Source organism: Triticum dicoccoides, chromosome 4A (assembly GCF_002162155.2).
Source record: "Triticum dicoccoides isolate Atlit2015 ecotype Zavitan chromosome 4A, WEW_v2.0, whole genome shotgun sequence".
NCBI classification, from domain to species: Eukaryota; Viridiplantae; Streptophyta; class Magnoliopsida; order Poales; family Poaceae; genus Triticum; species Triticum dicoccoides.
In genome coordinates, this window is record NC_041386.1 from 143,831,721 (window position 1) to 143,846,367 (window position 14,647).

The following is a 14,647-nucleotide window of genomic DNA, read 5'->3' on the forward strand; positions in this document are numbered from 1 at the left end:
CATCTTGCTCCACGGCGGCGCTGTCACGGGCAAGATGCGTGCTCCTTCTCTGTCCTTGACGAGATCCTCACGGTGGGAGCAGTCGGGATGGATTCAATTATAATTTAACGGACACTTTTAGAGGGGTTTATGCGATTTTGCCGGGACAATGAAATATTTTACGGAATCTGTTCTGCTGGAACAAAAGTTACATTGTAGAGTTAGAAAAAACGTTTTGCTATATCCTTAAAATACGAAAAAATATATCACATGACACATGTGATAAGCAATCCAAACAATTTAAAAAAATACGAAAAAAGCGATTTGCGATACCCTTTTAAATCGATTTTTACGGGGTTTACCGGATCTGCATGCTCTAACCGAATGCCGTGGCCTTCTCACCCCACGCCGCAGAGGAGTGGCCATTTGCCGGAGCGCCACTCTCACCTTCCCACCCCACGTTCCCACGCTTGAGGTGCGGTTGATCCGCCAACACCGGGCGCCCTCTCCGTCCCGCCCTCCGGTTGTCCCGAAGCCCCCACTCTCTCCCGCCACCTCCGCCGCTCCCCCCCATCCACGCCGCCCACGCCCCTCCCGCCCACACGCTGACAAGCCTTCGCATCTCCGCAAGGCATATACCTTCCGTGCTCGCTCCCTTCCTTCTTGTTCCCAATTTCGCCAGCCGCGACGCTCTTTCTCCATTCCATTGGATCTCGGTCAGCCGGCCGGATGCTCAGGTACCTCCTTTTTGTTTTCCGTGCTCATTGATTCGCTGTTTTCGTTCATTTCCTGGCGAGGCATTTCGTCGAGCAGGGCTGCTGCGTTGCCGTGGGTGACGTTGAGCCTTGTTGAAACAGTTTGCTTCAGTTTTTTGGCGTTTCCGTTGCCGTGTCGATGCACTATGGTCCGTCTTATACTGTTTGGGGGATTTGGTGGCGCGGGTTTGTTCGTCTTGAGTAGATGAATTATCAGGTTTGATTTCCTAGATTTGAAGGCCCATGGAAGGAAGTGTCATCGTGGACGAATTTGTGGTCGCCACGCTTACCCGTAGTGAAATTTCTAGTACATGTTGTTATCCAGTAGTTAGTACTTTTGGTATAAATGTATATCCTCTCACATGATTATTTATTCTTAGACAGCTACCTGGCATCTGTTATTTAGAACGGGACAATATTTCCATTTGCAAGGTCGTACAGGAAAACTAAAAATCCACAACATTTTTTTCTCGAAAAGGGGATAGCCCCGGCCTCTGCATTATAGTGATGCACAATGAGGTTATCAATATCCATATCAATGCCGATAGACCTTAATATGTTCTGTGCTGGTTCTTGGATTTCCTTTAGTTTGTTTGGCAATGTTGTTGTCATAGAGCCGCAAGCTGCACGTGAATATAGGAAGGACTTCATGGCTCAAGGCCTAAATCATTTCCGTTATCAAGCATTATTATTGGCTGTTGGGATTATCTTAAATCATCCTTTATAATGAGAGCTTGATTAATGTTTTACATACATGGTAGATTGGTAGTATCATGTAGAATTTTTACCATGAGATTTGCTAGTAGATGTATTTTGTAATGAAGCACATTTGGCCATACCTGTGCAAAGGTGCAATATATTTAGCATACTTTCTATGCGCTAGCGCTAGCATTGGTAAATTCATGCACAAGAAGTAAAGAATCAGTGATGATCTTAATTTTTCATTTCCGTAGCTATAAGCATTCATTTTGGATAATTATCTTAGTTAACATTATGTGTGCATCAGGCTGCTGAATATTTTATATTGATAGGCTGCTAGCTGCCCGGTGTTAATGAACTGCAAGCTTCAGAAAATATAAATTTTGTGCCTGCATTCTAGGAAATCACTTCAGCAGCTCATTTGCACTATGTCCTACACAAGCTGTTTGAAGAAACATCCCCTGAGACTAATCTTTCCATATGCCAATTCCATCCTCCGAGCGTCTTTGGAAAAAGGCTCCCCACATAAGTCACTGATGGACTATAGCACTATGCTCCATTTTACCACATTTTGCCCTGATTACAGAACATATGTTCTCCTCCTCAGAGCTTGTTCAAAATGTTCAGACATCTATGCTGCCATGCAAATTCATTCACATCTCACTAAAGCTGGGTTGTTATGTAATCAAGATATAATAGCTCCACTTTTGAGGTTGTATATCGATCATGGTCGCATGATGGAAGCATGTGAACTGTATTGGCCAATGCTTGAGTGGAGTACCGATCCTTTCCATGGTAATTTGATGCTTATGGGATTCTTGAAGGGAGGACAGCTAGACAAAGCATATCAGATTTTCAAGAGGATGCCTGTCAAGGACCTGGTCTCGTGGAATTCAGTGATTGCAGGTGCAGCAAGGAGCTCCCACCTGAAAGATGCAATGAATCTTTTCAGCAGGTTGGTCAATTCAGGCCTTGTGCCTGACGGTTTTTCATTCTCTTCAGTCCTGTCTGCTTGTGCTCGAGCTGGTGCCCGATGTTATGGTATGTGGGTTCATCAACTGATGGATGAGCTGGGGGTGGAGAAGAATCATCTTTTAATCTCAGCACTGGTTGATATGTATGCTAAATGTGGAAGGATTGATGTGTCAGTTGAGATATTCAACAACGTTAAGAGAAAACACCTGTCCACATGGAACACGATGATTAGTAGCCTGGCAGGGCATGGTCTTGGATCTGATGTGGTGATGCTGTTCCACAGGATGGAACTTTCAGGTGTGGTTCCTGATGGGGTTACATTTATTGCACTATTGACAGCATGTAGCCATTGTGGTATGGTTGAAGAGGCTCGTCAGTACTTTGAAACGATGTCTACAAAGTATTCAATCACTCCAAAGGTTGAACACTACGGCGCAATGGTGGATACACTGTCACGAGCTGGGCTGCTGGATGAAGCATACAACTTGGTGAGGTCAATGGCCGTGAAGCCTGATGCTGTGATATGGAGGGCATTACTTAGTGCTTGTCGTAGGTACCATCAAACCAAATTAGGTGATGTCACTATTGAACAGATAACATGTCAGGGCAGCGGTGATTATACGCTTCTTTCAAATATCTACTCATCAATAAACAGGTGGGGTGATTCAGAGGAAGTATGGAAAGAGATGAAGAAAAAGAAGGTACGTAAGATCAAGGGCTTGAGTTGGGTTGAATTAGGGGGGAGCACCCATGAATTCAAAGCTGGTGATCGATCTCATCCTGATTCTGATGATATCTACAGAGTGCTGCATGGCTTGTTGAAAAAAGCGAAGGCTGAAGGTTATACCCCATCCACTGAATTAGTAACAAAAGATGTATCACAGGAGGAAAGAGAAGAAAACCTCAGCTTCCACAGTGAGAAGCTTGCAGTGGCTTATAGTGTTCTTAAGACTGGTCCAGGGACAGAAATATTGGTGTCAAAGAATCTGCAGGCATGCGGTGACTGCCATGAATGGATGAAGATAATTTCAAAGGCACTTTGTCGTGTTATAATTATGAGGGATAGAGTTCGATTTCACCGCTTTGAAAGCGGGTGCTGCTCCTGTAAAGATTACTGGTGAGCACTTGATGAAGCAACACAGAAATGATCTGTACAGCGTCCTATCAGGAGTTTGAAGAAGCCATAAGTGGACTAAATAATATTGCTATGTTCCGCTTGGATGCATGGAGCTTAGGTGGTGCACAGCACTGAGCCAAGGACAAACATGAGCTCTGTAAAATATTTTGTTATCAGTGTAGCTTTTAGATAAGCGTATGCAGACACAGAAATGTATTGTGTACACTTTTAGCTGGTCCACAAGATTTTCTCTATTGAGTGACAACAACAACAAACAACAACAAAGCCTGAAGGACTGGGGTATCACCAAAGAGCCTATGGACAGGGGTATCAACAAAGCCTATGGACAGGGGTGCGTGGAAGCTTGCTATCCATGTGCCAGAGCCATGAGTTGGTCGCGAGATCTTATGGGTTTCACCTCTAGCCTACCCCAACTTGTTTGGGTCTAAAGGCTTTGTTGTTGTTCTCTATTGAGTGACACACTTCAATTAATCCTACAGTGTTATAACTGCGATTTGTGTGATCTAGACCAACAGATTATCTGCTAAATTTGTGCTTTCTCTAAATATTCTGTTTTTTATGTTTTTTTAATGTCTTAAGAAAATTGTTACCGTAGTACTGTCTGGTCTGCTATCTTGTTTTTGGATGCTTATTTGTGCTGACATTACACGTGGTGAGATATATGTGATGACTCCACCGTTGTTAGTTTAGTTACATTCTTGCATATCTCCACTAGTTTTAAGTTTGACAAATGCCAACTAATAATGATTGTTTGTTCATCATTTCAGGAGTAATAGAGGTGGCGTTGAATATTCTGTTATCTAAACTTTGTACCAAATAAATAGGTCCAACAAAACCTTTGATGCCCTTTTCTACTCCATTTTACAATGTCCTTATATTCTATTTGCTGTGGTAACTTCCACCAACTAAGGAACTCAATAGGACACATTTGTAGTATCAGATTTCTCAAGTATCACAGCACAATAAGCTCTGAAAATGTACTTCAGAACAGAAGACATAAAACTAGACCTTTTAGTGCAACAGTACTAGTGAGAAATGCAAGAAAAGGAAGTAAGCAATCCTTCAGCAATGACCGCCATCTACATGGTGGATCAGTTGAATCATCGATTGAAGTGTTCAAGCAGTCTGATCTGCAGCACCTGAAATCACTCCAGTGCTACGATATTCAGGAAAAGGTTTCTGGAGGCAAGACCGACTGCCCTGCAACTATCCTTGTCTTTGATATTGAAACTACTGGCTTCTCACGCCGTGGTGATAGAATTATTGAGTTTGCTGTACGTGATCTTATGGGTGGAAAGAATAGCACTTTTCAGACACTTATAAATCCTGAGAGAGAGGTAAAAAATGCAGCTGTTCATGGTATCAGCACCAAGATGGTTTGCAGTTCTGATATCCCAAGGTATTGTTTTTCACAATCCTTCAGCAACAACAGATATTTTTCCTTTTTTATTACCTTCTTATTCATGGAACCCATCATGTTGTAAGAGTTTAATGGAGAAATAAAGATCCATGAGAAAATAATAGAAAACTAAATGCAGAGCACAAGTTATATTTCTCCTTCAGCTAAGAGTTTTTCTCTCCTTGCAATCATTATTCATTCATCTGCCATTTAAAAAAAATTGTGATACTTTTATGCAAAAAGAAGGTTCTCTGAGGTTTTCCACTCCTACATGTTGTGGTCAATTTGAGGAAAGCCACAAAAAACATGAGAGCATGAGATTGCTGCAGTACATTCTGAAAATATAGTTCTGCAAGGACAGAAATATGAACTGGGATCAAACAGCCGTTTGTTACTTGTGGTGTGCAACCCATGCCTCTTTTATAATGATCCTCCATTCCTGCAGCGTGCAAGGATTTTGAAATTTGGTTACTGTTCATTTATTTATCTTTTAGTGAGGACACCCTTTTTTTTTCTTTTGGTGCATTCCTACTTGAAATCTTTGTTTTTTGTAATTAGAGTTTTCATCTCTGGCTATGCAGATTTGGGGAGTTTATCCCCATTCTACTACAATACGTTTGGAGTCGTCAAGTTGCTGGTAAACCAGTTATGTGGGTTGCTCATAACGGGAAAACCTTTGATGTGCCCTTTCTCATCTTTGAGTTCCAACGTTGCAAACAAGAGATGCCTGCTGACTGGCTGTTTGTGGACACACTTCCTATTGCAAGACAGTTAGTTGATTCCGATGGTATGTTCTCTCGCCGAGTGTTCTGTTTACTTGCATAAACATAATATTCAAGATTGTTTTCAGTGCTAGAAAAAGGCGTAGTTTACTCTAGTGATAACAGCTAACTAGGAACTAACATAGTCTTCGTGTTACAGATGCCACTCCTGTATTGACATGATCTAGTATTCATGCTATTTTATGTATATTTATATTTCTGAGGCAGAAATTCCGCAAACCTGGGACGTTCATTGACTTCCATCCAGAGCTGTAACCGCCTCCTAGGAGGATTGTAACTATTTACCCCCCTTTTCAATACAAAGAAACGCAAGCTCTTTTGCGTTTTCTCGAAAAAAAGAAATGGGGCTAGGTTAACAACATTAGGCTGCACCAGTAACCTCCACAGTTTTTGTGTACTAGTCATCAACCTGTGAGCCGATACAGGCTAGTAATTTGAATGGCAAAGGTAATGTGTTCTAGTAACGTTTAGAAACATGAATTCGAAGTACACATGCAAATTAGGATTTTTTTTCATTTTTGTTAGATTGTTAATTAAAAATTAAAACATATAAAATAATTGCTTTTTGACAATGAGGTCACGGGTCTGAGTCTTGGAAAGAACCTCTTGCAGAAATGCAGGGCAAGACTGCGTACAAAAGACCCAAAGTGGTCGGACCCTGCGCAAGTGGGAGCTACGTGCACCGGGCTGCCCTTTCTGTTTTTTTTATAAAATAATTGCTTAGTAGTTCATGGACAAATAAGGAGTTATATTCCTCCAACTGATTCACAATTAAACATTTTGCTTGTGCATGATTTTCCTACTAGTATAACAGAAAGTGCAAGCAAAGTCTACCCTATAATATACGATGCTCCAATCATTGAACTACAAAAGTTACATTTAACACAGAAAAAAAAGGCAATTAAGGTTATTGCATCGAAGCTGCCATCCGCAGAAGCAAAGTTCATCATCAACTTAATCCCTGAGATGTTGAGTAATAAAAATGTTCATGTCAAATAGGAATACTGAATTCAAAACATATCATATCGGATATAATCATACAATAATTTTAAGTATATTCTCTTTTAATAGAGTTATCAAACAGGGATTTTTTATAATTCCCCTCATTATTCATGTACTCATGCGTACATGTGCATATGTGACTAAGACTAAGAAAATATGGTAAAATGGTAATTGGTTTCTTAACTTCTGAAAAATCTTCCTGGCATCTTGGGCAAATGAACAAAACAACAAAAACAACAAAGCCTTTAGTCCCAAACCAGTTGGCGTAGGCTAGAGGTGAAACCCATAAGACCTCGCAACCAATTCATGGTTCTGGCACATGGATAGCAAGCTTGCACACACCCCTGTCCATTGCTAGTTCTTTGGTGATACTTCGGTCCTTCATATCTCTCTTCACGGACTCCTCCCATGTCAAGTTAGGTCTACCCCGACCCCTCTTGACATTCTATCCCCATCCTTCTTGGGATAGAATCTCATCTTGGGATAGAATCTCATCTTGGGCGCTTTGATTCAATGGTTCACATCTTCATCGATATCCCCATCCTTCTGCAGCATTGACTCCAAATATCGAAAGGTGTCCTTTTGAGGTACCACCCGCCCATCAAAGCTAACCTCTTCCTCCTCGTGCCTAGTAGTACTGAAATTGCACCTCATGGTTCTCAGTTTTAGTTGTACTAAGTCTAAAACTTTTCGATTCCAAGGTTTGTCTCCATAGCTCTAACTCCCCATCCGACTATCATCGACTAGCACCACATCATCCGCAAAGAGCATACACTATCTCCTTGTATATCCCTTGTGACCTCATCCATCACCAAAGCAAAAAGGTAAGGGCTCAAAGCTGACACCTGGCGCAGTCCTATTTTAATTGGAAAATCATCAGTGCCGCCATCACTTTTTCGAACACTTGTCACAACATTATCGTTCCAAGGCCCACACATGACATTCCGCGGTATCTTATCATAGGCCTCTCCAAGTCAATGGACATCATATGCAGGTCCTTATTTTGCTCCCTGTATCTCTCCATATGCAGGTACCAAGAAAATGGCTTCCATGGTTGACCTCCTAGGCATGAAACCAAAATGATTTTTGATCACGCTTGTCATTTTTCTAAACCGGTGCTCAATGACTCCGTCCCATAGATTCATTGTATGACTCATCATCTGAATTCCACGGTAATTAGTACAACTCTGAACATCCCCCTTGTTCTTGAATATTGGTACTAAACTACTAATATACTCCATCTCCATTCTTCTGACATCTTGTTTGCCCGAAAAATGAGGTTGAAAAGCTTAGTTAGCCATACTACCGCTATGTCTCCGAGGCCTCTCCACACCTCAATGGGGATACAATCAGGGCCCATCGCCTTGGCTCCTTTCATCCTTTTTAAAGTCTCCTCCAGTTTAATGGTAGAGCTCACATTCTCTCCATTGAACAACTTGTCGAAGTACTCCCGCCATCTATGCTTAATCTCCTCGTCCTTCACCAGGAGCTGGTCTGCTCCGTCCTTGATGCATTTGACTTGGTCGACATCCCTCGTCTTCCTCTCTCGGATCTTGGCCATCTTATAGATCTCCCTTTCGCCTTCCTTCGTGTCTAACCACTGGTAGAGGTCCTCATATGCCCGACCCCTTGTTTCACTCATGGCTCGTTTTGCGGCCTTCTATGCCATCTTGTACTTCTCTACGCTGTCTGCACTCCTACCCAGGTAAAGGGGTCCGAAACAATCTTTCTTCTCCTTAATAGCCTTCTGGACATCATCACTACAGCACCAGGTATCTTTGGCACACTTATCCCGCTGGACATGAATCCGAAAGCAGAAGTCAGCCACCACGAGCTTATGCTGAGGGACAACACTCTCTAGGTATCACCTTACAATCCAGGCGCGGCCGCCTGTCTTCTCTTCTCGAGAGGATGAAAGCAATCTGGCTAGAGTGTTGATCACTACTAAAAGTTAGTAGATGTGATTCTCTCTTTCTAAAGAGGGTGTTAGCTACGATCATGCAGTAGGCTAGAGCAAAGCTTAAGACATCTTCTCCTTGATTCTTGATGCCATAGCCAAAGCCCCCATGCACTCCTTCAAAACCTGTGTTAGATGTACCCACGTGGCTATTGAGGTATCCTCCTATGAAGAGCTTCTTGCCAACAGGTACGCTCCTAACCATGTCCTCCAGGCCTTCGCAGAACTCCCTCTTGGTGTTCTCATTGTGGTCCACTTTCGGGGCATACTCGTTGATAACATTGAGAATTAAGTCCCCAATAACCAGCTTGACCACGATAACCCGGTCCTCACGTCTCCTTACGCTGATAACTCCATACTTGAGGCTATTGTTGATCAAGATGCCTTCTCCATTTCTGTTTGCAGTCGTCCCCGTGTACCACAGCTTGAAGCCGGTATTCTCCACCTCCTTTGCCTTCTGTCCCCTCCATTTGGTTTCTTGGACGTTAAGGATATCAACAACTCTCCTCACCACTGTATCTACTAGCTCCCGATGCATACCTGCCACCTGTCAGGGACCATAAGGTCCAGCTATCTAAGCGGATCCTCCTAGGCTCGGCTAGCTTCCTTACCTTTCGCACTCGCCGAGTCAAATGCGAAGACCCTTGCTCATTTTCCACTACACCCAAGCGTCGATCTAGCAGGCCACTAAGGATGCGACAACCCGATCCTTGCTCACCTGCCACCGTATCCAGATCAAGATACGGCGCGGCACCATGGGTGTGATGGCCCGGCCCTTCCCCATTTGACGCCACACCCGGGTTCTGATGTGGCACGTCGCTGAGAGGGTTACGCCCCAATGAAAATCTTTTGGGTTTCATCTCCATAAGAGTGGCAGAGTTTTGACGTTGGCTCGCCAAGCCTATCACAACCCTCCTTTACCCGTGCTTGGGACCAGCTATGTTGAGACAACATAGGCGGAGTTCAAATGAACAAAATAAACATTGGGAAAAATATTATTTAGTAACAAAAAGGATCAGGAAGGTTTGATTTCATGTACTTATACAAAGATGCAGACATCCCAGTTTAGTCGGCAGACAAAGCAAAGCAAAGTTTAGGAAGTTCTCAAAGTACATATCTAAACAGCAGCAAGAGAGTGTAAAAGAAAATCCTGTATTGACTTTTATGTATTTACATATATATACATATATCCAGATGCGTAATAACTAACAACAGTCCGTGGCTATGACAATGTAAAAGACAGTAAGGCAAAAAGGCAATGCCAATCCACCAAAAAAAATCATAACACGAGCCTGTCCATGTAATATAACAATTAACTCTGGCACTATTACCAACCCTTACAAAAAAATCATTATTGCCAATCACCTTCTCTGGATATTCCTTGGATTGAAGCAGCAATGAAGTTATATTTCTAGATCACTCAGGACTAAAAAAAATCAAGCAAACCACATATAATGTAGATAGGAAAACATGTACTATAAATCTAAAGCTAATTGGCACCTGAAGAATTAATTGATCAACCGGAAGGTTGACATCACCGTATAAATATAAGATTGAAGTAGTAAGTGGTAACTTGCCGCCGGTTTGTTTAATTCTTGTGTTTTTCAAGGGATTGCATGCCCCATCATTGCACATAATAATTACATAAAAATAAATATTATCCTAGGTACATCAGGCCTACTTAGCAATATATGCTATAACTTACTGAGCATATCGATGATTTCAAACAGAGACGATAATAAATCTTAAACCTACACTTCTTGCATATGCATCGACACCCTAAATCACCGAGGCCACCAGCTAGCCCTAGGCATGGGAGTGGTCACCAAGTGCTTGCCATTATCTCGCCCTTTTCAGATGAAAGCAACACAGTTAATATATACTAACATCATACACCCCGTAGGGAAAAGGCAAGTGTGACTGTACTACAGTAGATAATAGTCAGATTATTGTAGAGTCCCAGCAGAAGGGGTCTCGCTAATGCTCCAGCTGATAGCTATGCCAACTTTGCGTGGCAGCGAGGGCGCAAACTTTAGCGGATGCTGCCACAGGGAGGCGCTCAGTCTGCAATATGGGGAGGCAGAGGCGGCCTCCACGCAGACATAACCCCAACAAATTGAAGGCCTGTTGGAGGCTGGGGTGGCTGCCGGATTGAATTCATCGCTGGTGACTGGAGATGTTTTTCTTGTCTTCTCGAGGGAGGCTGGGATACAGAGGAAGAGATGGACTGTGTCTGTTGGAGAGGGCCGATGGTGAGGGCGCCTCTGCTACTTCATCTGACGGCAAAACATGCATCATATGCAGATCAGACGGACAGAAATCTCTAGCTGCCTAGGATTGATGTGGAGCCTCCAATTAGTAAATAAGTATAAGATTGATCCTTGTTTCTTGTTTTTGCATATAACTGAAAAAAAGAAGTTTATTTAACTGAAGCAAATCATGCGACTCAAAAGCTTAACCTCATTTCTCTTCCACCTCAGGGGAAAAAATCAGCTCCGCGTCGATGAAGACACTGGTAGAGCGTTACAAGATCCCAGTCGATGGCAAAGCGCACCGTGCAATGCATGATGTGACTGCCCTGTGTTATGTACTCCAGAAGTTGACGTTCGAGTTGAAACTAACCGTTCCGCAGCTCCTCGAGAAGTCGTTCCGGGTCTCTGATATCACGACGACACCCCCTAAAAAATGACTGCTAACACCCTCACCTGAAGAATATCTAGAAACTCTGGATTATTTCATTGGCATTGTATTACAGAGCCTGTTATTTGCAGACCCTAGCTCTGATTTCTTGCTGTTTCAACAACAGAACAACAATACCTTCCTTATTGTTACATTGATATTTTGGTCAGTAGTTCAGTGCTCAATATTACTGATACTTGCTGGCCCTGTACACCATCTGAACCATTATATGCGCGATGCTAAATTCAGAGCTGCGGCATAGATTCTGTGTGGTGTCCAACGGTGACATATGCAGTGCTCTTTACTGTTCCTTCAGGAACGCTCTAAACGAAATGAAGCTACTGTACGTTTTAGCAGTAACTGGGAGAAAAGTCGGTTCTACCCTTGTTGAGTTGAGCATGCGCTGCACAAGGAAGGGAAATCTGGTCATTTTCACTTGATTCATTTCTACGGCCTTATACTTGTTCAGCTTAGTGCAGGAGCTGGTCGCGTCAGATAAACAAGAGAAAAGTCGTTCCTGCCCTTGGTCTTAGTGAGATGAACGGTGGCTCTATATAAGGCAGGGCAATCAAGTCACTTGGACCTGTCTCTCAAACCGCAACTGCTTCCCTCCAATTTCCTTCCGAACCCGACAGGCGACACGAAGGTAACCGCCCCCGAGCTCCTCATCGTCTCGCTCTCTGCTACCCTGTTCGCAGCTCGGGCTCTCCAGTGGAGGCCATGGAGGGGGAGCTCGGGTACCTGTCGCCTGCGGCGTCGTCCTGCGTCTCCTCCGAGGGCTTCGGCTCGTCGCCGCGGGAGAAGCTGCTCGACTCCACTCCCTCGTCGCACGTATCCGACGGCCGCAGCAAGGGAGGCCTGCTCCGTTCGCCCACATGGGGGCCATCACCGACGGGGACGCAGCTCCACTCGCCCTCATCGTGCGTCTCCGAGGGCCGCTACGTCTCTCCGCTCCGCATGTCGGCGGAGCAAGCGAGCGAGGTGCGGGAGGCGGAGAGGCTCCTCCGCGCGATCGCCGACCGCTACGACGACTGCTTCCTGCGCCTGCGCGACGCCACGGCCGAGGTCGCTGACCTCCGCCTCGAGCGCCTCCGCCTCAGAGCGGAGAACACGCACCTGTCTCTCCTCCTCGAGGAGCTCGAGGCCGATCAGGGGAAGCGGGCGATCGCGCCGGCTCCGACACCACCGCCGAAGCCGACGGAGGAGGTAGCAGCACGCGGGGGCGCGCCGAAGAGCATCTCCATCCGTTCCAAGTGCTACCTCTCGCAGGCGAAGCAGCCGCGGGGCGAGGCAGAGGCGCAGCGCCTCCGTGTTCGTCCGCCTCCTGCGATCGAGGTAAGCCCGCAAATCCTACTGCTTACGAATTCACTGCTTTATTCCGCAGTGAATCGCTTTGTTTATCTGCTCGGAACTCGAAAATCTGCGCTGAATTCCTCGAACACAGTTCAATAGTTCCAGTTCCTGCAAAATTCATAGTAATCGTGGAGCAAATTTGTTTGTGATGCAATTAGATGGTGAAATATACTAAACCTGCGATATTAGACGAGCTCTGGTAATACGATGCTCTATTTATAATTTGACGATAGCATCAAGCAGCAGATTATGTTGAATTAGCTAATTTTGTACTCGGATTCGTCATACTCTGCTTTCGGGTTCCGCTACAGAGGCAGAGTCGCTTGATGCAGTGAGTCGAAGTCGCTTAATTGAGGAGAAATTAGGCTTGTGACGCAATTATATGGTTAGCAGGAAAGTTTAAACCTGAAAAATCAGAACTCTGGCAATATGACGTTCTATAAACGATTTGGCAATTGCATTAAGCATCAGGTTGTGTTTATAATTAGCAAATTTTGTAACACTTGACAGTTGTAGCTTTTAACCTACATAGTGTTGGCAGTTCCTTGATGAAGTAAGCCAAACTTACGCCGCAGCTTGATTAGGAATTTCCTAAGTTAAGTTGGAATCACACAAATTCTTATCACGTCATGGCTTTGCTTGGGATTCAATTGCAGGAAGAAACTGTACTGAACTTGCTTAATTTTTCTTCAGGAATAGTATTTTTTTTTGCGGGGGACTTCAGGAATAGTATTGAATCGGCTACTTGTTGTTTGCAATTTCATGTTACAGAGTGGTCATTAATCGAAGAGACAGGGTATTGATTTGGCTAACTCACAAAACCAAAAACTCAATTCGAGAAATATCATTGGGAATTCATATCCGTATGATTGATTTTGTAATGGGGAATGGTGATTGCAGCAGGCAGGGGAGGACGAGGCGAATGGGGATGGAGAAGTGGTGGAGCTGGAGGCGTACAGGCAGGGCACCCAGAAGACGGAGCTGTGCAACAAGTGGGAGGGCGGCGCCTGCTCCTACGGCGGCCGGTGCCGGTTCGCGCACGGCCTGCAGGAGATGCGCCCCGTCATCCGCCACCCGCGCTACAAGACCCTCCCCTGCCAGATGTTCTCTGCCGCCTCTGGCTGCCCCTACGGCCACCGCTGCCACTTCCGTCACTCGCCAGCGCCCACCGCCCAGTCCTACTAGTCCGCCGCCGCGGCCACCAACACCAACTGCTCGTCGTCTCCTACTGCCGTGTAATGGCATCCTTTCCTCCGACCTGCCTTCCTCCCCTCATTGCCTGCGCGCATGTCTGATGTCTTCACCAGGGACTGCTTGCGTGTCATAGAATCAGTAGTAGCATTACGCATTGAGCTCATTTAATCAGTAGCTTAAAGTTTTAAAACAGTTACTAAAATCAGTTAATCAGTAGCTTTTTTATAGAAGAGTTAAAATCAGTAGCTTATAGTAAAATAAAGCGATCTGCTGGTTCAGGGCAGGAAAACAGTAGTGGCAGTGTCTTGCTGGTTCAGGGCAGGAAAACAGTAGTGGCAGTGTCTAGCCACTGATGGGCCAAATGGGCCGTGCATGACTTGTGTGAGCGTTGGGGGAAAAAGCTACTGCAAGTGTATCGTCGGTTCGTCATTATCTTGTTGATCAGAACTAACCCACATAAGCTTTGTATATATGGTGGATGGATATCGAACTAGGCCCAGCATGCCCAACATTTATATGCCGAAGTGTTTTATGTTTCGAGAAAGCTGTTTTCCGACCGATTCTTTAAAAAAAGCTATTTTCCGACCGTTCTGATCTTTATAGATCCGAACGGTCTGGATGTCATCGATTTTCGATCGTGCGGTCTCGCACGAGCCTCCCATAATTCTGATTTCAATTGCGGATTTATTAATTGACCCGATTTAGTATCATGACTCTTAATTAGCACGACTTAAT

At 44.5% G+C, this 14,647-nt stretch overlaps 2 protein-coding genes across 2 annotated transcripts; both read left to right on the forward strand.

Moving 5' to 3' along the window:
* The first annotated feature begins 381 nt into the window (after positions 1-381).
* LOC119285459 (pentatricopeptide repeat-containing protein At5g50990-like) lies at positions 382-6,534 on the forward strand. The gene is made up of 6 exons (XM_037564735.1): positions 382-716; positions 1,766-3,525; positions 4,371-4,437; positions 4,683-4,945; positions 5,527-5,732; positions 6,304-6,534. The coding sequence occupies exons 2-6, from the start codon at positions 1,862-1,864 to the stop codon at positions 6,441-6,443; spliced, it is 2,340 nt and encodes a 779-aa protein (XP_037420632.1). The 5' UTR covers positions 382-716; positions 1,766-1,861; the 3' UTR covers positions 6,444-6,534.
* A 4,850-nt stretch (positions 6,535-11,384) lies between these two features.
* On the forward strand, positions 11,385-14,400 carry LOC119285458 (putative zinc finger CCCH domain-containing protein 21). Its single transcript, XM_037564733.1, has 2 exons — positions 11,385-12,700; positions 13,619-14,400. The coding sequence occupies exons 1-2, from the start codon at positions 12,086-12,088 to the stop codon at positions 13,901-13,903; spliced, it is 900 nt and encodes a 299-aa protein (XP_037420630.1). The 5' UTR covers positions 11,385-12,085; the 3' UTR covers positions 13,904-14,400.
* The last annotated feature ends 247 nt before the right edge of the window (positions 14,401-14,647 follow it).

Bases quoted from the DNA above. Each gene is read 5' to 3' on its own strand.
- LOC119285459 (XM_037564735.1), top strand. From the start codon at position 1,862: ATGTCCTACACAAGCTGTTTGAAGAAACATCCCCTGAGACTAATCTTT. The intron at 3,526-4,370 runs GTGAGCACTTGA...CCAAATAAATAG, and splicing joins TGCTCCTGTAAAGATTACTG to GTCCAACAAAACCTTTGATG. The intron at 4,946-5,526 runs GTATTGTTTTTC...CTGGCTATGCAG, and splicing joins TGCAGTTCTGATATCCCAAG to ATTTGGGGAGTTTATCCCCA.
- LOC119285458 (XM_037564733.1), top strand. From the start codon at position 12,086: ATGGAGGGGGAGCTCGGGTACCTGTCGCCTGCGGCGTCGTCCTGCGTC. The intron at 12,701-13,618 runs GTAAGCCCGCAA...TGGTGATTGCAG, and splicing joins GTCCGCCTCCTGCGATCGAG to CAGGCAGGGGAGGACGAGGC.